Genomic DNA, 24,993 nt, shown 5'->3' on the forward strand with positions numbered 1-24,993 from the left:
ATCTGCAAGATCCACTCAAAGCAACACTCTCACACCAATCTACACCAATTTAAGTGAGCAAAGGCTGCTTACTGAAATTTTGGAAGTGCTTAAAATTCTACTCTCTTCCCTTGCAGGGAGTTAGAAGGCCCCTGGAATTCTCAGCAGTGGGCTTTCATCCCTGGCACCTAGGAGAGAGACTAGCCTTTGACTGCTGCATTTATCCAGCTACCCTTCTTTACCCTCTCCCCCAATCACTTCTCAGTTTCTTCTTTGCCCTCTCCCCCAATCATTTCTCAGCTTCTTCTTTGCCCTCTCCCCCAATCACTTCTCAGCTTCTTCTTTGCCCTCTTCCCCAATCACTTTTCAGTTTCGTTCTCTTTCATCCATTGCCTGTACATTGACCCCTTCCTTCCTCACCCCTACCGTTTTATTCAGGTGACAAAGGGCCGAGACCCAAAATCTTGGCTAGCTTTTAATTGGTTGCTGCGTGACCTGCTGAGATTCTCCAGCATGTTTGTATATTGCACTCGGCCACAACATCTATAGATTTCCTTGTTCAATGCCAGGGTTTGCAATACCAGTTGTACCTACTCGCACCTCACGGGTCAACAGGGAGGAATTACAACTTAAGTCACAAATTCTCTCACAGTTCAGCACGTGAAATTGTGAAGTCAAACATCAGCAACAAAATCAGGGACACTTCTCACCAGCATTTCATCTATTCTTTGCTCTACTCTGTTGCAATAAAAGTGATTAACTTGAAACCTGTGAATTTGCAGGGGTGATTTATTTCATCAGGTGCTCCCTACAATCAGGGAAAATGGAAGCACAATGGAAGATTGTTTGGTTGACCATCATCATTATCTATTTCAAGAGCAAGGACCTACCAGTGGCCAACCATTTCAATTCCACACACTATTCCCACACGGACAAGGTTCCGTGTCCTTCCAAATCAAGGGCACCTGCAAATAGGTGCAGCAACATTTTATATTCAGTCTGGGCACTCTCCAACCAGACAGCATCAACAGTGACCTCTCCACTTTCTGTTTACCCCCTCCCCCATGTTTCTCTCTTCCTCCCTTCTTTACTTTCTACCAGAGTGCTACCCTTCTTAGCCTATATCACTTCTACCCTCCCACCCGTATCCACCTCTTACTTGTTAGCCTGGGGTCCCTCGTCCCTTCCCCTTTTTATTCAGGTGCCCGTCTGTTTTGCTTCTATTTGACAAGGGGCAAAGGAATCTGCAAAAACAGATAGGCAACTGATAAATGTCCCAGGTCCTTTACTTCCTATGGATACTGCATCCTCTAGTTTTGGACATACCGTGTTAGCAGGTTAATTAGAGATAATTGGGCAGCTCGAGTTTCTACTGTGTTGTTTCATTAAAATTCAAAATAATTAAATTTATCCAGGACACAAAACCTCACTTGATAGTCATCCCAGCCCACTCATTATGCAAAGATAACAGACAAGTAAGATTTAAGTTAAGTCGTTAACAAACTATAACTTGGGTCATGTTTATTGGCTGATGCTCTTGCGAAAGGCAACTCCAGCTTCAGGAACTTGTGGTCACTGATGAAGGACCAGGTAAGGCTCTCGCAATCGCACCTGCCATTGACCGGAAGTCCCTCCCCTTCTCGCTGGAAACCGGGGCAGTTCCGGTGCCAAGTTTGCTGATGGACGTGCGGAGAAGAGAGGTAAGGTTGCAGGATTGCTGCTTCAGGTGGTCTCCGCGAGCTCGGAGGGAGGTGGTGAGGCCAGTCGTCCGTCGGCGCCGGGTCTGCGGTACCATTGGAGACAGGAGCGACCTTGCGAAGCACAGCGGAGGGAACTGTTGCTTCTGATGAGCTGCAAAGGCGGTGAGGGCTGCAGCATCCGCGGACCGGACGGGAGAGGCTGCGGATCCTCCCGGCATCAAATGCTCTGCATCACTCGGCAAAAGCCCATCGACAGGCCCGGACCCGCAGCCCTTCGGTTTTAATTTCTGATCATCATCATCATCAAAATGCGATTCACCTTTCTTGCCCCAGCAACACTCTCTAGCCAGTGGTCCAAACCCGGCTGCTTTCGTTATCCTGCATGTTAAATACGTGTTGCACGAAAACTCAGCGCAGGAAATTGCATACATTTAGGTTTTAGTCTGCTGCAGTTTAATTCTTCCATCTGAGCCAGGCTCCTGATTGACCAGAGTGGAGACTCTGATTGACCGCTCCCTGGTTTCACTGTTGACCACCCACGTACTCTGCTCTTCATGAACATTGGCAGCTCATTGAAAGCCCCGAGGTCTATCACAGGGACCTCTGAATCACATCCCTGGCTCTGGGTGGTCAATCAGGGTCCATGTCCTTTTAAAACTTCTACTGTTTGTGAGGCATTGCCTCAAGAAGGCAGCCAACATCGTAAAGGACCCTGGTCCCAATCTCATGTCAGTTACCTTTGGGCAGAAGGTACTGAAGCCTTAAAAACCGGCACCTCTCGATTCGAGAACAGTTTTTATCTGACAGCTATCAGGCTGTTGAACCTCCCTGTGCTAGCCTAAACTATACTCTACCATAAACTATTCCAGTATGACTGAAATCTGCACTACTGTAATGTCAAGTTTTTGCATGAACTGCAACTGTGAATATTACTTTTATTTTCTGTCTGTCTTGCATTTGCAATCATTTAATTTTTTGCTATTGTAGTTCGTGTATTTTGTGCACCAGATTGTGACAAGGAAGAATTTTGATGCCTCTGTACAAACAAGACAGTTTTCTGTATGGAAATCTCTTCCTCAAAGGGTGGTGAAACAGGGCCTTGTAGTATTTTTCAACGTAGATACATTGACAATTAGCAATGGGTTGTCCTGGGGAGGTAGGAATGTGTTGAGGTTGCTCTTTTCTTCCCCCTCTCTTCAAGCAGAAGATTCAACGGCACTTTAATGATCAGATTCTTGAACAGTCTTTTCATTAGTAAAAGATGATGCTTTGCAATGTTTAAATGTACATTTCTTTTTTATGCTATACCCTGCACTTTTGTTGTTAGACTTTTTATCCTTGCACCATCAGTTGCACTATATAGATAGAGGTTGACTTGCCCAGATAAAGTGCAAATAATGTTCTTCACTGCATTTCTGCCCTTATGACAAAAAAAATGGTCTTCTCAAGCAGGTCCTGCCATGAAAATTGTCTGATCTCGTCTCCTTTACTTACCTCAAAATCATTCAGCCTTAGCTATACTCAGACCACCCCTACTTCCCCTCCCCTCCTTGCACTCTGGAGAGGAAATTCTGGAATTCAACCCACTCTTATCCTAGTCCTGAGTGGTTTCTCCCTGGTTCTGGGTGGTCAACTTTAGCCAGGATTTTGTTTCACTTTGATCCATTGGTGTCTGGGGCAGGATCATTATTATTCTGAGGTGAGGGAAAGCTCTTAATTGGATGTTGTCACAAAGCTGAATGTGATAGCATTTTAAAAATTGTCAACTAAGCAGTTAACAATTTTAATTTTAATTGTGAATTAAAAGTGTGGAAAGCAAGTGTTAATTGTAGTCGTGAGTTTTTTTTCCCTCTGGAAGTGCTCGTTGTTCGTCTTTGATTAGAGTTGAGAAGGATGTACAAAGGCTGCCCCTCACTCCAGATTCTGATGTAAAGGCTATAAGACATAGGAATGAATTTAGGCCATTGGCCCATTGAGTCTATCCCACCATTCCAAGATGGCTGATTTACTATCCATTTCAAGCCCATTCTCCTAACTTCTCCCCATAACCCTTGATTTCCTTCCTAATCAAGCACCTACCCTCCATCGTTTTAATTATACCCAACAGCAGCCTCCACAGCCATCCGCAGCAAGAAATTCCACAGATTCACCACCCTCTGGATGAAGAAATTCCTCCTCACCTCTGCTCTAAAGGGATGTTGTTATATTCTGAGGCTGTGCCCTCTGGTCCCAGACTCCCCCACCATAGGAAACACCCTCTTCACGTCCACTCTGATTTAACTGTGCTTTGCGTTTTAGAAATTACTGCTTGGAGGAAGTGTACGTCAAAGATGTTGAAACGGAAGCAGAGTTCGAGAGTGGAGTCTCAGCCAGTGACGGACTTTGGTCCAGATGAAATGCTGACAGACAATGCAGACATTCTGTGGATTAACAAACCGGTGAGTTGGCCTTGACCCAGCCTTCTCCCCCTAATCCTGAAGGATTAATCCTTGGTTCTGAGTCACGTCCCTGGCTCTGGGTGGTCGATCAGGGGCCATGTCCCGAGCTGCGTGAGATCTGCTGCTCCCCCCTGTGGCATTGTGCAGGCTCTTGCCCCGTGACTTCCTCCCTGACTCACACTCAGTGTTCCTTTCACAGAGGATCACCTTGCAGTGATTTTTTTTTATTCAAGGTGCTATGCAAATGCATATATTGATTCTTAAGGTTTTCTTCTGTGTTAATCCTGGACATCCTTGAACCCAGTGCCAAGGTCACCATTTTTAATGTTAAATAATCCCCACCTCTGGTTCCACTGTTTCCATCTCCTCTTTACCTATTGAGTGGCCATCTGTTATATGTGGATTGTGGTTTTTGTATTTGGAAGGTATCAGGTTTGGTGGGTTCACAGAGAGATGAGTCTGGACACAAGTGTTACAGTCACAGGTAACTTTAATGAACACACAGGAGTTAAACAGGGGAGGAGGTCAAAAGATACTCAATTAGTATATTACTAAACAACTATATAGAAATTCACACCAGACCCAGGTTGGACTCTGATACCAATGGCCACCTATCTTCTACACTCTCACAGACAGGGACTTCAGCAGACACTCCTGGTCCTTGTACCTCAGGGTGTGGCTCAGTGTTAAGTAATATGCTGTTACTAAGACAGGGATTTTAATGCACACTCCTTGTTCCCTGTACCAATGGGGGGGATAGGGGAGCAGATGTCTGCAAGCATTGACCTATTGCAGTACTACCTGTTAGGTAAAAACATCATGAGCTGGGAATGTAGAGGGAATCACCCAGTGCTGGGCCGTAACAAGATGCAGTTGTGACCTTGTACTCTCAAGATAAGAGTGGGGATGACAAATTGATGTGCAGGAGGCTAGCAGAGAGGGACAGCAACAGTTTATTCATTGGACGGTATTATTCAATGGTATGATAATTTACTAAGTACGTATCCTAAGGTATATAAAAAACACCCCTTGCTGATAACGGCAGAATGCGCCTTCTCCAACTAACACTGTTAGTTGCAAGTGTTACAATCCGGCAATAAAGAACAAAGAACCTTGATTTCGACTCAGTCTGGTGTTTGACTCACTCATTCATGAACAAAGCAGACCTAACATACCGCCTGCTTAAGTAGTGCATACCTTACCCACGACACTTCCAGCGATGTCCACAGTAGTGACATGATGTCGAGGGAGAGAGAGGGAGAGAGAGGGAGAGAGGGAGAGAGAGGGAGAGAGAGGGAGAGAGAGGGAGAGAGAGGGAGAGAGAGGGAGAGAGAGGGAGAGATGGAGAGAGAGGGGGAGAGGGAGGGGGGAGAGGGAGGGGGGGAGAGGGAGGGGGGGAGAGGGAGGGGGGAGAGGGAGGGGGGGAGAGGGAGGGAGGGTGAGGGAGGGAGGGTGAGGGAGGGTGAGGGAGGGAGGGTGAGGGAGGGAGGGTGAGGGAGGGGGGGTGAGGGAGGGGGGGTGAGGGAGGGGGTGAGAGGGAGGGGGGGAGAGGGAGGGGGGAGAGGGAGGGGGGAGAGGGAGGGAGAGGGAGGGGGGGAGAGGGAGGGGGGAGAGGGAGGGGGGAGAGGGAGGGGGGGAGAGGGAGGGAGGGTGAGGGAGGGAGGGTGAGGGAGGGTGAGGGAGGGAGGGTGAGGGAGGGAGGGTGAGGGAGGGGGGGTGAGGGAGGGGGGGTGAGGGAGGGGGGGAGAGGGAGGGGGGGAGAGGGAGGGGGGAGAGGGAGGGGGGAGAGGGAGGGAGAGGGAGGGGGGGAGAGGGAGGGGGGAGAGGGAGGGGGGAGAGGGAGGGGGGAGAGGGAGGGGGGAGAGGGAGGGGGGGAGGGAGAGGGGGGGAGGGAGAGGGGGGGAGGGAGAGGGGGGAGGGAGAGGGGGGGAGGGAGAGGGGGGAGGGAGAGGGGGGAGGGAGAGGGGGGGAGGGAGAGGGGGGAGGGAGAGGGGGGGAGGGAGAGGGGGGGAGGGAGAGGGGGGGAGGGAGAGGGGGGGAGGGAGAGGGGGGGAGGGAGAGGGGGGGAGGGAGAGGGGGGGGGAGGGAGAGGGGGAGAGGGAGAGGGGGGGGGAGGGAGAGGGGGGGAGAGGGAGAGGGGGGGGGAGGGAGAGGGGGGGGGAGGGAGAGGGGGGGGGAGGGAGAGGGGGGGGGAGGGAGAGGGGGAGAGGGAGGGGGGAGAGGGAGGGGGGAGAGGGAGGGGGGAGAGGGAGGGGGGAGAGGGAGGGGGGAGAGGGAGGGGGGAGAGGGAGGGGGGAGAGGGAGGGGGGAGAGGGAGGGGGGAGAGGGAGGGGGGAGAGGGAGGGGGGAGGGGGAGGGGGGAGGGGGGAGGGGGGAGGGGGAGGGGGGGAGGGGGGAGGGGGGAGGGGGGAGGAGGGAGGGGGGAGGAGGGAGGGGGGAGGGGGGAGGGGGGAGGAGGGAGGGGGGAGGGGGGAGGAGGGAGGGGGGAGGGGGGAGGGGGGAGGAGGGAGGGGGGAGGGGGGAGGGGGGAGGGGGGAGGAGGGAGGGGGGAGGAGGGAGGGGGGAGAGGGAGGGGGGGGAGGGAGAGAGAGCTGGGGGGGAATGTTGGAAGGGAGGAAAGAAAGAGAGTTGAATAATGTGGCCTCTTACTGTGAACATACACTTCCTGAAGGCTACACTGTTGTTTGGCTTTAAGTGAACAGTGAATAAATAAATGCCCCCACCTCCTTGGGTTGCAATTCTGCCCAATGTAGTCCAACTGGCTCGTACCGTCTTGGTTGATCTTAAGTTGGTGCACGATGTTGTAATAAAGGGTCTACCAGCCAGAATATTAACATTAGTTCTTCTATGAATGCTGCCCTGCTGATTGATTTTATATAACCTGATTGGGTTGGAAAACTTACTAAGACGATAAATCCTTGGTTAAACATCACTAAGGGTGCTGGGTGTTTCTGGGATCACACTTGAAGAGAAACATCAAGAGCTTGGAGATATAGTGGAGAAGGTTTACTGGCAGGGTCCCAGGGCTGAACGACTTTTGGGCTGTGGTGAGACTAAGGTCACTGAGAGCATAAGGTATGCTCTCCAATCCAGGCAACATCCTTGGAAATCTCTCTCACTCTCTATAGCAACCACATCTCTCCTGTAATGAGGTGACTAGAACGGAACATTATATTTCAAGTGGGGTCTAACCAATGTCTTGTATAGCTGTAATGTTGCCTCACAACTTTTTGAACTTGATCCCACTGTTAATGCAGGCCTTCTTGACAACGCTATCAACCCGTGCTACAGCTTCGTTTGTCCTATTGACATGGACTTCTCAGTTCGTCCCCACTACTCCAAGTCTTTCCATTAATATTGTATTCTGCCTACCAAAATTAACCACCTCACACTTTTCCGGGTTAAACTCCATATGCCACTTCTCAACTCAACCCTGCATCTTATCAATTTCCTTTTGTAACTTCTGCCGACTATCCACAACACTGCCTATGTTCATGTCATCTGCAAACTAACCCACCCTTCAACTTCGTCATCCAATCATCCAAGTGTTTCTTGTCTAACACCAGCTAGTGTCTCCCCTTTTCCCCCCCCCCCCCCCCCCCCGCCCAACCCCAACCATTCCCCTGTAATTCCAGTGGCTCCCAATTCTGACGAAGCTATTCAGGAGAATATGTGTAGCAGAGAGGCCACACCTGGAATACGGTATACAGTTTGGTCTCCTCGCTTGAGAAAGGATATGCTGGCTTTGAAGGTGGTGCAGAGGAGATTTACTAGTGATTCAATCTCACTTCATAAACTAACCCCCTTCAATCTCTCTTCATAAACTAACCCCCTCTGGAATCAACATGGTGAACCTCCTCTGCAGCACCTACAACATCAGTATATAATTTATAAGGGGACCAAGACTGCATGCAGCTCTCCAATTTCATCAGTGGTCTGTACAGTTGCAGCAGAACCTCCGTCTTCTTAAATTCCATCCCTGTAGCTATATGCAAACCAGTGAATTAGGCAATATGTGTAAAAGTACATCTTCTGCAAATAGCAGGGCTGGGGAGAGCTGGACCAGATGTTACCATAGATAGGCCATAGATTCAAGAGATGCCTTCTTCCAAAGCTCCCAATGCATATCACAGCCAGTCGAAACATTTGCCAAAATTGAGTCGCTTTTGTACGAATTGTGACAGGCAGGTAAATAACGGGGCTTGTAATTTGAGGCTTTGACTCGCAATCCAGAAACACAAGTTAACTTCCCAGCTGGAAGATATAGACCCTTTGAGCCCATGCTGCCCAAATACACCCATGTAACCAAATGACCCTATCCATCTTTGGAATGTGGGAGGAAACCGGAGCACCTGGAACTGGGGAGAAGCTTGTACACTCCTTACAGATGGCAAAGTTCAAACCCGGTCACTGGCACTGTAATAGCATTATGCTAACTGTGATGCTAAGTTAATAGTTAAGGGGTAAAAAGATGGGGAGTCATGTGATGCGTAGGACGTAGGATCCTAAAAACTCACAGGAAAATAGAAGAAAATGATTATTTAGCTAAAATAAACAGATTCAGAAACAAAGGAAGATGAGAATAGTCCATTTACTTTTTAAAGTGCCTTTGAAGAAAGGAATTGTTGCTGGAGCAGATGAAGGAGTTGTTCCTGGAGATGAAAAGTGGCTCTGACACAGAGAAATCCCAGATCTGGAGTGACAACTAAGGCCCATCAGAGAGTTGAGTCGCTGGGAGTAGCAGCAAGTGTGACCAGCTTTTCAGCTGGTGAAGATGGCGTCAGGCCGAAGAAAACAGATCCTTTAAGTAAGGTCAGAATCCCGAGTTTGAGTGAGATGATTGATTTCAGTGGTGAATTAGCAAGCATTGTAGAACAAGAACAGACAAGGTTTGGAGATGTTGCTTCAGTCTATGAAAATGTTAAACAAGTTAAATATAAAACTAAGACTATGCAAAATGATAAAGAGAACTCTGATGGTGAATTGCAACAGATGGTGTGGGAAATGTGGGATTATATCAAAATAGATTATTTAAGATCTGAGGTTAAAAATATGAATGAAAAATACGAACAGTTATCAACACATATGATGGAAGTACAAGAACAACAGAATGAGGAAAATCAGAATATTATGAAGGTTTACAAAAAGGGTAAACCTAAAGGAGAAGCTGAAAAATTTGAAGTCTGAAGTTGAGGAAGAAATTGTTGAGAGGAAGATAAATTTGGAAAAAATTGATAAGATGGAAAATTTTAGTAGAAGAAGCAACATTAAGATTGTTGGTTTGAAGGAAGGAGAAGAAAAACATGACATGATTCAGTTTCTCCAAGGATGGACACCTAAGGTTCTGGGGGTAAATCAATTTGAAGGTCCAATTGAAATTGAAAAAACACATTGAGCCCTAAACCACGACCGCAATCAGATGAGCAAGCTCGCTTCATAGTAATTAAGTGTTCAAAATATCGAGACAAGGAAAAGATCCTAGCCTTAGCAGCAAAAAAAAGTAAGAATAAAGAAAAGTCCACTTGAATATCATGGTTCGAAGATTTTCTTTGATCTGGATATTACTACACAGCTGTTGGTTAAGAGGAGACAGTTTAATGAACTCAAGAGAAGCCTTTAGGAAAATCCAGTGACGATTAAAATTGTATTACTGGATGGCAAAAATATTTTTTTTTACGGATTACAAACAGGCATCAGATTTTGTGGAAACTTTGCCTTCTAACGGGCCGAGTAAATGAGAAGGAATTATTTGCAATGAGACAATGGACTAGTAAATTAGAGATTCTGCTTTGATGTAATACCTGGGAGGTGAAGGGTGCCGGAGTCCATCGGCTGCTGTTTATAGGCTAGTTTGTGGCAATGAGCCACATCCCGTACAAGGGGGGGGGGGGAGGTGCTTTTTTCCTTAGTGCCAATGTTGGGGGGGGGGGGTTGGGGGGAGAAAGGAGAGGTAGTTCCACTATTGTATATATCTATGAAAAGAGTTGTATTGATTTTTTTTCTTTAGAGAATTAATTCAATACTGAATTTAAATTGGATGTTGTAGAGATGTAAGATTTTTAATGGATATATGATTAATTAGGATTATTGTTAGATATTTTGGAATTTAACATTTAGAATCGATTTAAAATATGAAGTCCAATTGAAATTGATGCAATATTTGGGAGGTGAAATGTGCCAGAGTCTGTCGTCCGCTGTTTAATTGCTGGTTTGTGGCCATGAGTCGCATCTTATATGATAGAGGGGGGTGGTGCTAGATTCCTTAGTGCTGTAGAGGGAGTTTTATTATTTTTAAATATACGTTTATGAATGGAATTATATTGATTACATTGATGTTTTATTTTACTTTAGAGAATTGATTCAATACGGAATCTAAATTAGATGATGGAAGAGATATGAGATTCTTAATAGATATATGATTAATTAGAAGTAATATTAGATATATTGAAATTTAACATTTAGAATTGATTTATAACATAAGATTTGCGTGTTTGGATATGTTATAATGTGTTGGCTTATGTAATCTCTTTTTTAAAAAAAAATCTACTCCATTTTTTTCTTTTGTGCTTTCTTTTTGGGGGAGTGGGATTAAAAACAAAATCATGTATCATTTTGCATTGGTTTTATGTATTGTTCAAAATGATGAAATAAATGTTTGTAATTAATAAAAAAAAAGAAAAGAAGTGAGAAGATATTAAAGCTTAAAAAAATCAATTAAAAATTCAGGAGGAGAAAAAAAGAGGTAAAAAGATGTGTTCATTAATGTTGAGCACCAAACCACTGGGATGTTGCAACAATAAGTTTGGGACACCATTGTCCTTCAGGGAAGAATCTCCTTTGTCCATTCCCAGACTGATCTCCCAAATTGGAACAGCCCTCCAAAATGACTACACAGACTGTGCTAATACTGACCATTAAAGCTATTTTTAAAAGTGAGATTTAGAGCGGACAGAAAAGCAAAATACAGCTAGCTGGAAATCTGAAATAAGATCATGGAAGTGGAAAAGAACTGGTGAGGTCACTGTGCAAACAAGTTGACTGCTTAGCTGTCTAATGGCAGCAGAGTTCCTTCAGTGGCTTGGACGTAAATTATTATTCCCAGTATTGCAGATCAGTGGTTGGCAGGCAGTGGGATCAGCATTTGTGTGAGTGCACGTGTGATGTACATTGAAACCTTTGCAAACAGGCAGTCCTGAAAATAAAGTGTTTATGAGTAGATCACATTACAACTGAACAAGATGTTGGTGAGACCACACTTAGAGCATTGTGTGCAGTTCTGGTTGCATCGCTATCGAAAGGATGTCATTAAGCTGGAAAGGGTGCAGAAATGATCCACCAGGTTGTCGACTGGAGTGGAGAGCTCGAGTTACAAGGGGAGACTGGAAGTGTAGGAAGCTGACCGGTGACTTTTATAACATCATAAGAGCATGGTTAATGTGAATATTCACAATTTATTCCCACATGCTTGTCTCTGTGTCCACCATCCCTTCAGGCAAGAGTTTAAGAATAGAAGTTCCATTCTATTATTAAACTCTTGTCCTCTGTTTTAGGACCACTCTGGTGTGGAGAAGAGATTTCCTTCTATCTGTACTACCTATGCTTTTTATTACTTTGTATACTTGTGTCAGGTCCTTCCCCAGTTCTTGTTCCTGGCTCACAGTCTTTTCAACTCAATGTATGTTGGTGGCAGTGCTATCACCTCCAACAAAAGGTTGTGGGTTAAATTCCCACACTAAATACTTAAGAACAGATCATCCCGTGTAACAGGGCAACAGCCCAGCAGTGCCATTAGCACGAGACATTAAATCATGGCCCAGCTTTGTGGCAACATCGGAGATCCCATGACACTATTTTGAGGAGCAGGAAACTTTCTCCTGGGGTTAAACAAGAAAATTTGAAGAGGCTGAGGTCAAGTGCAACACACATATATACTGAAGAAACTTAGCAGATGACACAACAGCCAGAGGGAGTAAAGGTTAACCATCATTTTATACCTGGGCCATTCATCAGAAGTACAAAAGAAACAGGCAGATGCCTAAACTAAAAAGTTGGGTTGGAGGAGTGAAGAGAAGAAGGATCCCAGGCTAACAATAACAAGTAAGAGGTGATAATGAAACAGGTGGGAGGGTAAGAAAGAGAAAAGCTGAGAAGTGATTGTGTAGAGAGCAGAGGGTTAAGAAGGTTCGCTCTCTGATAAGAGAAGAAGGGAAGGGTGTGGAGAGTTAGAGGAAGGGAGAGAGAGGGATAGGGTAAGAGAATGACTGGGAGAAATTGGAAAAGCCAATGTTAATGCCATCTGGTTGGAGTGTGCCCAGACAAAATATAAGGTGTGTCCACTAGATTTTGCAGTAAGAGGTTGATGTGGGAATGGAGTGTGGAATTAAAATGATTGGCCACTGGGATGTCCATGTTATTGTAATAGACAGAGTGAAGGTATTCAATAAAACGATCTCCCACTCTGCATTTGATGTAGAAGAGGCTACATTGGGAGTGCTGGATGCAATAAATGACACTGGCAAATTCACATGAAGTGGAGTTTCTCTAGCAAAGTTGTGTGTTGCACCTTTTACCTGAGATCGTTATTTAACCCTCAATAGATTGAAGCAGGAAGGATAGTCACTTATCACAGTTCTGTTTCGGGGATCTTACTGGGCACAGCTTGGCCGATGTGTTTTCCTGTTCCAAGAGCCAACTACACCAGTGTATGAAATGCATGTTGGGGAGATGGGAAGGGGCTGGTTTAAACTCCCTTGTTGGAAGGAAGGGGTCGGAACTGACCTGTGCTTCTTCTTGTGCAGTGGGTCCACTCTCTTCTGCGGGTTTGCGCCATCATCAGTGTGATTTCCGTCTGCATGAACACACCCAAGACCTTTGAGCACTACCCACCGCTTCAGTACGTAACATTCGCCCTGGACACTCTGCTCATGTTTTTGTATTCTTCGGAGATGATTGCAAAGATGCATATTCGAGGCATAGTCAAGGTATGATCACCTATGATTGTGATAATGTGTTTATTGCCATACACACTATACAATGTACATATGCACTGACCTCCTTACTTGCTGTAGCCAAACAGCTTTTAAAAAAATATAATATAGTAGTAATATAATAGTTCCAGCAATGAAGGAACAGAGATAAATCCTCATTTTGGAGTGCTCTGAGATATGGACGTGTTTATGTTCCCCCAGAGTAACTCCGTTCTCCAGTAGAACTGACAGAGCAAGATGACATTTGAAGAAAACTGATTTTTTTTTTATCCTCCCTATAATCTACTTCAATTTTTTTTAAAATTACCAAATGATACAATGCGGGATTCCTTGAATGTGCCATGGAGATAGATAGGATGGTGGAAAAATGTGTTTGGCTCACAATGTGTTCATTCGCCGAGTGGGATGTTGTTGCAATGGTACAAAACAAATGCTGGAGAAATTCAGTAGGTCACAGCATACATTTCAGGCCTGGGCCCTTCTTCGAGTGCTGAAAAATCAGGCACCTGAATAAAAAGGTGGGGGGGGGGGAAGGAAGGGAGAATGAAGAGGCACAGGCTAACTGGTAAGAGCTAATAGGTGGATGCAGGGGGAGAAGTTAGAAGCAGCTGAGAAGTGATGGGGAGAGGGCTAAGAAAGACTGCTGTCTGATAGGAGAAATCAGGAAGGGGAGAGAGTGGGGAGCTAGAGGAAGGGAGAGAAAAAGATGGGGGAAGAGGTTAATGGAAATTGGAGGTCAATATTGATGCCATCTGGTTGGAGACTGCTGAAACAGAATACAAGATTTGGGGGTAGCCTCGGTTTAGCAGTGCATGAGGCCATGGACAGATGTGATTGTGTACTAATGGGGTGTGGAATTAAAGTGGATGGCCATTGTGAGGTCCTTGTAGCGGACAGAACAAAGGTTCTCAATGAAACCGTGCCCAAGTCTAGACTCCCCAATGTAGAGGAGGCAGTATTGGGTACAGAAAATACAGAAGATTTACAGGTGTGCGGCAAATGACAGTAACTTGCCTCTTTCCTGTTAGCCTGTGCTCCTCCCTCTTCTCCTGCCTATTAGCTACCCCATCTTTTTATTAAAGTCTATGCTTAATTTTTGTTTTTTTTTCTGAAACTCCAGACCAAAATGTTGTCTGTCTTTTACTTCCAATGGATGCTACTTGACTTGCTGAGTTCCAGCTCTTTTGTGTACTGCACTTGACCCCAGCACCTGCAGATTTTCTTGTTTACTTCCAGTTATAAAAAGATTGGTTAAGCCACACTGTGTAATTGTGGTAGACCATAAGACATGGGGGCAGAAATAGGCTATTTTGCCCAGTGAGTCTGCCCCGCCATTCAATCATGAGTTGATCTATTCTCTCATTCAACCTTCTCCCCATAACCTTTGATGCCCTGGCTAATCAAGAACTCTGCCTTAAATACACTCAATGACTTGGCCTCCATGACTGCCTTTGGCCACAAATCCTTAAGATTCACCACCCTCTGGCCAAAGAAATTTCTCCATATCTCTGTTCGAAGTGGATGCCCTTTAATCCTGAAGTTGTGCCTTCTTGTTCTGGACTCTCCCACCTTGGAAAATAACCTTTCTACATCTCCTCTGTCCATGCCTTTCAGCATTCAAAATATTTCAATGAGATCCACCTTCAATAGACAATAGACAATAGGAGCTGGAGTAGGCCATTTGGCCCGTTGGGCCAGCACCGCCATTTTAGAACATGGCTGATCATTTCCATCAGTACCCCTTTCCAGCCTTATCCCCATAACCCTTAACTCCGTTACCCACAAGAGTCTTATCTAACTCTCTTTTGAACATAGTCAGCGAATCCGCCTCTACCACCCTCTGTGGCAGAGCATTCCACAGATTCACACTTCTCTGGGTAAAAAAATGCTTTCTCATCTCCGTCCTAAAGGGCCTACCCTGTATTCTTAAACTATGCCCTCTAGTCCTCGTCTCCCCCATCATCTCCTAAATTCCCATAATTACAAGACCTATCAAACATAGCTCATATGATAACCCTTTCATCCCCAGAATTGTTCTTGTGAAACTCCTCTGCACCTTTTCGAACATCAGCAAATTCTTTCTTAAATGAGGAGCTAAGTGAGGTCTCACCTGCCTTATAAAGCCTCAACATCACACTCCTGCTCTTGTATCCTATTCCTCTTGAAATTAATGCTAGCATTGCATTTGCCTTCTTTACCACTGACTCAATCTTCAGGTTATCATGCACAAAGATTCCTAAGCCCTTTTGCATCTGGGAATTTTCAGTTTTCTCCCATTTGGAAAATAGAGTGCCCATTTTATTTCTTCTACCAAAGTGCATGACCATACATTTTCCAACATTGGGTATTACTGGCCACTTCTCTGTCCACTCCTAATCTGTCTATGTCCTTCTGCAGTCTCTCTGTTTCCTCAACACTACCTGCTCCTCCACCTATCATCCATTCCATTTCAACCATTGTAGCAACAGATCTTCAGCAGATGCCATCTCACTGGCTCTACACAATTTATGGAACACCTGGACAGCAAAGATGCATGTATCAGGATGCTCTTTATCAACTACAGTTTGGCATTCAACATCATCATCCCCTCAAAACTGATCAGCAAACTCCAAGGCCTGGGCATCAATACTCCACTGTGTAATTGGATCCTGGATTTCTTCACCTCCAGACCGCAATTAGTGAAGATTGGTAAGAACATCTCCCCCATGATCTTCACCAGAGCACCACACAGCTGCGTACTTAGCCACCTCCTCTAACTGTTATACACCTATGACTGTGGCATGTTTTGAGAACAACACCATTACAAATTCACAGTAATGGGTTGTATAAAAAGATGTGATGGGTTAGCATGCAGGAGGGAGATTGAAAACTTAGCTGGATGGTACACCAACAACCATCTCTCATTCAGTGTGACCAAAACCAAGGAGCTGATTGTTGAGTTCAGGAAAGGAAAACGGGAGATGTACGATCCAGTGATCATGGGAGTCCAAGATGGAGAGGATGAAAGTAGTTGGGCGTCACTACCTCAGAGGATCTTTCCTGGACCCAACACACTATTCACATCATGAAGAAAGCTCATCAGTGCCTCTACTTCCTCAGGTTTTCGGAAGTTTCTACAGATATGTGGTGGAAAGTGTGCTGACTGGCTGCATCATGGACTGGTATGGGGACACTAATATCCCTGAACGTAAAACTCTGCAAGAGGTAGTGGACACAGCCCAGGACCTCACCATCAAGAACATGTACAAGGAATGCTGTCGTTAGGCAGCAAGGATCCACATCACCCAGCACATGCTCTGTTCTCGCTGCTACCATCAAGAAAGGGCCACAAGACTTGCACCATCACATTCAGGGACATCTACTACCTCTCCACAATCAGACTCCTCAACAATAAACTCAATCAGGGACTCATTAAAGGACTCTTACTATTGATTTTTTTTTCTCTGTATTGCTCGGGCAGTTTATTTACATTTGCAGTACAACTCCGGTTATCCAAAATGCTCATTCGAATTTTTTTTAGACCCGGAAGTGACGTCTGTTCGGCTCAGAAAAATCATAAATCCTCATTTATCTGAAAATTTTCAAAGCTGAAAGACCTTATTTTATTCAGGTTGTTTTTTTGGTGAGAATTAAATATTTTAATGCTTAAAAAGCCTTCCCTTGTTTTTTTTTTTTGTTTTTTTTTTTGTTTAAACACTGTTACAAGTGATTTGCTGTTGCTACTATGCTGTTTTTAAAAAATGACCAGTTTTCTGACAAAACTGTTTACCCGACATAGGCCCAGTCCTGACCATTTTGAATAATGGAGTTGGACTACATTTGTTTGCGTGTATGTTGAGTACAGTTTTTTTGCACTATCAGTAGGTGGTAATTCTGCCTCATCCACAGGAAAAAGAATCCAAAGGTTGTATATAATGTCATGTTATGTATGTACTCTGACAATAAATCTGAATCTAATCATCTGCAAACTTGGCCACAAAACCATTCATTTCTTAATCTAAACCAGTGATGTACAACAGTAGCCCAGTTAAAGGAAATATATGATTAAACTAGAAAGAATCCACAAGGATGTTGCCTGGATTGGAGGACTTGAGTTGTCAAGAGAATTTGGATAGTCCAGCTCTTTTTCCCTTGGAGCAAAAGAGACTGCAGGTGACGGTCGAGGAATGTAAAATTAGGAGAGGCATTGACACGGTAGCTCATCAGTTTGTTTTCCAGGGAAGGGTGTCTGATAACCGAGGGGCCTAGTTTAAGATGAGAGGCAGGAGGTTCAAAGGGGATGTGAGGGGTAAATGTTTTTCATGAATAGTTGGTATCTGGAATGAGCTGCCAGAGAAGGCAGGAACAGTGGAACAGTACTTGAATGAGCTGGGCTTGAGGGACATGGAAATAATCCAGGCAAGTAGGATTTGTACACATAGGCATATTGGTCGGTATGGACCCAGTGGGTCCATGACTGTGGCTCTACACTGGAATCATCATTCACAGTCATTGCATTGCACACAAAGTTTCTATTGCATTCCTTTACCTCCAAATACATTCCTTGAGGAGCAAAGAGTGAAGGGTCCTGTAATGCTCATTCCAAGACTATTTATGTGCACATTATACCTGTTCCATTGAGAAGGGTTCATATGCGAGCAATCCAGCAAGTAAACTCACACATTCATACTGCTCTACCAAGTAATTGGCAAGGATATATTGTTACAGGGAAAGATCAATAAGTACATGGCAAGGGAAGCGTAGTAGCACTGTTGTGGAGTTCATTCAGAAACCTGATGGCTACAGGGAGGAAACTCTTTATGGCTATTCATGTGCACTTTTGGACCTTGAAGCCTTCTCTCCAGTTAGAGAAAAGAGTGTGTGGGGTATGATGGGCTTTTCAAAATATTGGCTACCTTTCCTAGGCAGCAAGAAGTGTGGATGGAGTTATATGGAGGGAAATGTGTGTTATATTTCGAGCTCCATTCTCCACCATTCTGATCTTGGATCCAGCAAGTGTGTTTTTGATGGTGCACCTATAGAAGTTGTTAAGGAACATGCTGAGTCTCCTCCTTCCAAGGAAGTCGAGGCATTGGTGCAGTTTCTTGACTGTCACATTGACATGGATCTCTAGGTCAGGTCACTGGAAATCTCAAACTATCGACTGTCTCCACTACAGCACTGTTGATGAGGATACCCCCTGTGATCAGTTACTTTGTTGTACTAATGCTGTGAGGGAGGTTTTTACCTTGGAAACTAGCTGCTTTGTGTCGATTGGCAGGGAGTCCTCTTCTCCCGCCCCCCCCCCCCCCCCCCCCCCCCCATCCCACTTCCACACACTGGGTTCTTTGCAGTGGTTTTCCTGAGCTTTGGAGCATCCCTCAGCTTGTGGTTCCAGTGTGGAATGTGCCCATCAGCAGCACTGGCTTGGGACCACCTCCCACCCACTTGCACAGACAGACCCCGGCCTCTCCTCAGCTTGGGATCCTTCGACAACAGTTGGTGTTTGTTGTTACTCTACAGAAGTGCTAGAGAAACTCAGCAGATCCTGCAATGTCCATAGGAGCCAAAGATATTTAACCAGTGTTTCCAGCCTGAGCCCCTCGTCAACATATAAGCAAAAAGTAGGCAGGCCCCTGAATTAAAAAAAAAGCGGGGGGAGGAGGGAAGAAGGGGCAGGGAGAGGAGGGAAGAAGGGGCAGGGAGAGGAGGGAAGAAGGGGCAGGGAGAGGAGGGAAGAAGGGGCAGGGAGAGGAGGGAAGAAGGGGCAGGGAGAGGAGGGAAGAAGGGGCAGGGAGAGGAGGGAAGAAGGGGCAGGGAGAGAAGCACAGGCCAACAGGCAAGAGATAAGGAGAGAAGGGCAGGTGAGAAAAGCTGAGAATTAATCAGGGGAGGGTTAGCTCTGAATGCAGAGCTAAAGGAAAGGAGACAGGGATAGGGAAAAGGAAGATGAAGGGACCTAATGTAAACTGGATAAGTTGATGTTAATGTCATCTGGCTGGAGGGTGCCCAGATGATATATGAGGTGTTGGTCTTCCAATTTGCGAGTGATCCCAGTCTGGCAGTGCACAAGATCGTGGACAAGCATATCAGCATGGGAAGAGAGCAGGGAACTGAAATGGTTGGCCACTGGAAGATTCCCTCTGTTACAGCAGACCGGGCAAAGGTACTCAATGAAGCAATATCCCAGTTTGCATCCAGCCTGTCCGATGTAGAGGAGGACACAACGGGAGCACCAGATGCAGTAGATGACCCCTACCCATTTACAAATGAAGTTGCTTCACTGGGAAGGGCTGTTTAGGGCCCCGAATGGTTGTGAGGAAAGAGGTGTAGACACAAATGTAGAATTTCTAGTGGTCACAGGGTTAGGTACCAAGGGGGCAATTGATAGGAAAGAATAAGTGGATTAGGGAATCACAGAGAGAGCGGTCCCTGTGGAAGGCGGAGAGGGGAAGATGTGTCTAGTGGTGGGATCATGTTGTGGGGGTTGAAATGAGAGGATGATATGTGGGTGGAGACTGGTGGGTGGTAGGTGAGGACAAAGGGAATCCTTGTTGCATCTGGGAGCATAGGGGGCCAGGGCAGATGTGAGGGGAAATGGGGGGGGAAGTCACATTTTTTCAGGGAGCCCACGCTGCACCCAGTGGTGTGCTCCCTTTGGTGACCATTCTGCATCTTGGCAAGTGCATGTTCAGGAGAGGCAGGGGTCACTGTTAATGAAGGTAGCTCTGAACTTGCTTTTTTCACCACCACCCCTCCCCCCACATCCCTGAAAATGGCAAACTCTAGACATCTGCTGGTCAAAGCTGATAGCTCTCCCATTGTAGTGTTTGAGTTTATTTTTCACATTATACCTGGTGCAGTGAGGTGGCTTCTGGGAGCAGTTTGACCAGTCGATTCTAAAATTTAAAATTCATCAGAAAATTCTTATAAAGTAGAATTTTTTAAAAAAGTTAAGAGATAAAGCATGGAAACAGGCTTCAATGAGCCCATACCGCCCAAATACACCCATGTGACCTACTGACCCCATATATCTTTGAAACGAGGGAGGAAACCAGAGCACCCAAAAGAAACCCTCACAGTCTTGGAGAGAACATGAGGGAGCCCAGTACATCACGGTCAAAACTTTCCCTATCATCGAGGACATATACAGGGAGCAGAAGCAATCATCAAGGATCCACATCACCTAGGACATGCTCTGTTCACACTGCTGCAATTCAGAAAGAGGTATAGGTGCCACAAGACTCACACCACCAGGTACAGGAACAGTTGCTAGCCCTCAACTATCAGACTTCTAAACAACAGACCTGTGCAGGAACTCAAATTTAAGGACATTTACTTTGCACATTATTACTGAATATTAATTTTTTTTTCTGTATTGTACAGTCAGTTTGTATACATTTCTTTGTTTACATTTTTCTCATTTGAATACATATCTTCCTTCTTGGATACAATTCAGATTTACCAGTAAGTAAAAATTCTGCCTGACTCACAGGAAAAAGGATCTCAGGGTTGTATATGATGTCATGTATGTACTCTGACAATAAATTTGAACTTTAAACTCCTTACAGATAGCGATGGATTTGAGCCCGGGCCGCCGGTACTGCGATAGCATTGCACAAACCATGAACAAGAGACAACTCTTTCCCCAACACCATTCCCACTCCCTTGACTTCTCTGGAATTCATCAAACAAACTCTACTGTTGTGGTACCTTCCCGTTTTATAGATGTGCAATTGAAATGATCCTGTCCGGGTCATCACTGCAGGAACTGCCCTGCCCAACCAAAACCACAGGAAATGAGAGTTAACTAAGAAAGTCTGCCGATGCTGGCGTCAAGTGCAATACACAAATGTGCTGGAGAAACTCAGCAGGTCACGCAGTATCCATGGGATGTAAAGGACAGGACCCAAAACATTGGCTGCCCTTTACTTCCCATGGATGCTGTGTAACCGGCTGAGTTTCTTGAGCAGATTTGTGTATTGCACAGAAAATAAGAGTTGTGAACCATCACATAAACCACCCTCCACTGACAGTCTCAGCTTTCTGCTGTTTCAGCATAGTATCCAATGTACTAAGGACTAATTCTACCCCAGTCACACTCTCTTCTCTTCTCATCCCACCCCTCCTCTCAGGCAGAAGATGCATGAGTTAATTGATAAAAATGTAATACATTTGCAACATGGTAGAGCCAATTTTGGTCATTGAAACCCATGCCACCCAATTACACCTACCAACCCCATCCATCTTTGGAATGTGGGAGGAAACTGGAGCACCTGGAGAAAATACAACCACAGGAAGAATGTGCAAACTCCACACGGAAGTGCCGGATTCAACCCCCTGTGCTGCCAAGTGTCAAGGACCGGTTTCCCCCTGCTGTTATTAAATCAGCCTTCACTGTGGAAGACATTAGGAGTGTACCTGACTTTCAAGGGTGTCAGAGAAGAGATGTGAGTGCAGTCACAATCACCAGAGAGAAGGTGCTTGGGAAGCTGAATGGTCTAAAAGTAGGTAAGTCTCCCAGACCAGATGGAATGCACCCCCAGGTTCTGAAAGAAGTAACTATAGAGATTGTGGAGGCAATAATAATGATCTTCCAAGAATCAATAGATTCTGTTATGGTTTCAGAGGACTGGAAAATGTTAAAGGTCATTCTCCTATTTAAAAAGGGAGGGGGGGCTGCAGAAAGGAAATTATAGTCCTGTTAGCCTAACATAGGTGGTTGAGAAGTTGTTGGAATCAATTGTCAAGGATGTTACAGAGTACCTGGGGTGGGTGGGGGGGAGCAACCATGCCCCCCACCTCTGAAATTTGGGCAAAACAGTGGAGAAAATTTGGACAAAGCTGGGGATACAGAAACCTGAATGATTCAGGTCTCTGTCTCCTCGGCTTTGCCCAATCTCACCTTCCCTCTTTACCTCACAACTGCAGACTTAGTTTATAGTTGACAGCATCCTGGGCTTTATTCTTTTACACGTGCATGAGTGACGTCAATGAATTTGAGAACCGGGGCTGGCAGATAGGATGAGCTGGCACCAGGCAGAGTTCGGCCACAGGGGCTTCATGGTGGGGTGCCTGGCTCCATGCCTCAGACCCGGTGCCCAGGGTGAGTGAGCACCTCGATGATGGCTCCCCTGCTTGGCCACCAGCTCCCCCTGTTCAGCAACTCCTCCCCCAGCCCGTTCAGCACCTTCCCTCCCCGCCCACCACCACCTACACCCCTGCTCAGCACACCCCGGCAGTTGGTTTGCAGAGGATGCAGTTGCCTTTGTCCGGACCCAGAGATGAGATGCGAGGCTTGGGAGCCGTGCAGGCCCCATGTAAAATTTTAGGCAAATCAATCCTTATACCCCCTTAACCAAAGAGTCTCCATAAGCTTATGCCTGGAGGTGCATATATGGTCTCCTTTAAGGGAAAATCTTGACAAACCTATGACAATTTTTTTGAGGAAACCACAAGCAGACTTGTCACAGGAGAAGCAATGGATGTTGTACAGTTGGATTTTCAAAAAGCCTTTGACAAGGTGCCACACATGAGGCTGCTTAACAACATGTGAGCCCATGGAATTACAGGAAAAATACTAGCATGCATAGAGCATTGGGTGACTGATAAGAAACAGAGAGTGGGAATAAAGAGATCTTATTCCGGTTGCCTAACAGTTACCAGTGGTGTCCTGCAGGGGTCAGTGTTGGGGCCACTTCGTTTACATTGTATGTTAATGATTTGACTGCAGAATAAATGTCTTTGTGGATAAGTTTGCAGATGATACAAAGATAGGTGGGGGAAGATAGGATGAATAAGTGGAGAGGCTACAGAGAGACTTGGATAGTTTAGGAGAACGGGCAAAAAGGTGGCAAATAAAATGCAATGTTGGAAAGCGTATCATAATACACTTGGGTAGAAGGAATAAAAAGGCAGACTAATATTTGGATGAGGAGAAAATTAAAAATTCTGAGGTATAAATAGACTTGCTAAATAATCTCCACGTTGAGATGGTGGTGAAGAAAGTGAATGCAGTGTTGGCATGAATAGGATACAAGAGCAGGGATGTGATGTTGAGGCTTTATAAGGCACTGGTGAGGCCTCACTTGGAGTGCAAGGTATGGATTTGGGCTCTGTTTGAGAAAAGTTGTGCTAGCATTGGAGAGGGTTCAGAGAAAATTCACAAGGATGATTTATGGAATGAAGGGATTAGTATATGAGGAACATTTGACAGCTCTTGAACTGTTCTCTTTGGATGAGGGGAGACCTCATAGAAGCATTTCAAATGTTGAAAGGCCTGGGTTGAGTAGATGAGAAAAGTTGTTTCCTGTGGTAGGGAAGTCTAGGATAGGAGGGCACACTTTCAGGGTTGAAGGGTGCCTATTTAAAACCGTGATGTGGAGGAATTTCTTCAGCCAAGGAGTGAACTTCTGAAATATGCTACCATGTGGGCAGCCCTAGAGGCCAGGTCTTTGGGTGTATTTAAGGCAGTGGTTGATAGCTATCTGAATAGTCAGGATATTAAAGGTTATGGGGAGAAAGCAGTGAGAGGGGCTGAATGTGAGAATGGATCAGCTCATGATGGAATGACTAAGCAGACTCAATGGGCTGAATGGCCTACTTCTGTTCATATATCTTATTGTCTTATGAATGAACCTCACAATAAAATGATACTGCCTTTGCATGGTTACAACTGAACATTTTCTCTGTAACACGATACTCTGCGATTTTGTTTTATTTGTCCCCAAGGATAGATTGACTTCTCTGAACAACATGCAAAATAATTCTTCACTGTCCACTGACAATAAACAATTTAATTCACCAGTGATGGAACTTGTTCAAAACCCGCAACTGAGGAAGAGTGGAGAGGATTGCTAATCGTCTGATCAACAGTCACTCAAGGAGGCTGAATTATGACCAGATGGGGTGTTTTGCTTGCATTAGATTTGTCTGTGATCTTTTTGTCACTAAATATTTCTGCAAACTACAAAACTCACGAGCTACAATTTTTCAGCAAAGAATTGGAAAAAAAGGAGTCACCTTGTCCACTCTTCTTGATAAATCCCACCTGTTACCCCAGCCACGTTGCTGAAACAGATTGTTATTTTAAACAGGTGCTCCAGTAGCCAATAGATTGACTGTGATGCCCTGTTGACCAATGAGTCTATTTTCACCCAGGACTGATTGTTGACAACCCTTTTTCTTTCTCTTTCCCCCTACCTCCCCACAGGGCGATAACTCGTATGTGAAAGATCGCTGGTGTGTGTTTGATGGGTTCATGGTCTTCTGTCTCTGGGTGTCCCTGGTTTTACAGGTGTGGTTCAATGTTAACTGTTCATTCATAAAAGTTGCTTTCTGTTGCTATGAACTTCCTGATCCCTCCAACCCTTTGGTTTTCAGGTCTTTGAAATAGCTCAGATAGTTGATCAGATGTCCCCACTCAGCATGCTCCGGATTCCGAGACCTCTGATCATGATTCGTGCATTTCGCATCTACTTTCGATTCGAACTTCCCCGCACAAGGATCACAAATATTTTGAAGTAAGAACAAAAGATTTGCATTTTTTTTCCATTGACGTCCCAAACCAGGTTACAACACTTTGGTCCCTATGGTAGGGCAGAGATCTGGCGGCTTAGTTTGCATCTTATAGAGCTGCTGCCTCGTGGATTTCATTCTGATCTCGGGTGCTGTTTATATGGAGTTTGCGTGTTCTTACCTGTGACAGTGAGGTATCCTGGGTATTCTGAAGTCCTCCCATATCCCAAAGGTGTTCTGGTTGGTAGATTAATTGGATCACTGTAAGTTACTCCCAGTGAATGGTTGAGTGGTAGGATCTGAGGGAGGGGCAGAATTGATGGGAATGTGGGGAGGATAAAATGGGATCAATGTAAATGAATGCATCATGGTTGGGGTGGATTTGGGATGAAG

General features: G+C 45.4%; 2 protein-coding genes across 3 annotated transcripts in view; one reads left to right on the forward strand and one right to left on the reverse strand.

Moving 5' to 3' along the window:
- The window catches only part of itgbl1 (integrin, beta-like 1), a 209,054-nt gene extending 207,368 nt beyond the window's left edge, over positions 1–1,686 (reverse strand). Inside the window, exon 1 of one of the 2 annotated variants that reach the window (XM_069892397.1) lies at positions 1,591–1,686. The gene's annotated coding sequence lies outside the window, so the exon portion shown is untranslated. Of the gene's footprint in view, positions 1–1,305; positions 1,558–1,590 lie in introns of those variants that run through there. The other variant, XM_069892396.1, reaches the window with a different exon arrangement.
- A 2,295-nt stretch (positions 1,687–3,981) lies between these two features.
- nalcn (sodium leak channel, non-selective) overlaps positions 3,982–24,993 on the forward strand; it is a 240,857-nt gene continuing 219,845 nt past the window's right edge. The window contains exons 1-4 of the mRNA XM_069890481.1: positions 3,982–4,117; positions 12,916–13,098; positions 24,296–24,379; positions 24,466–24,605. Coding sequence (XP_069746582.1) covers positions 4,010–4,117; positions 12,916–13,098; positions 24,296–24,379; positions 24,466–24,605 — 515 coding nt within the window. The 5' untranslated portion in view covers positions 3,982–4,009. The remainder of the gene's footprint in view (positions 4,118–12,915; positions 13,099–24,295; positions 24,380–24,465; positions 24,606–24,993) is intronic.

Source organism: Narcine bancroftii, chromosome 7, assembly GCF_036971445.1.
Source record: "Narcine bancroftii isolate sNarBan1 chromosome 7, sNarBan1.hap1, whole genome shotgun sequence".
Classification (NCBI taxonomy): domain Eukaryota; kingdom Metazoa; phylum Chordata; class Chondrichthyes; order Torpediniformes; family Narcinidae; genus Narcine; species Narcine bancroftii.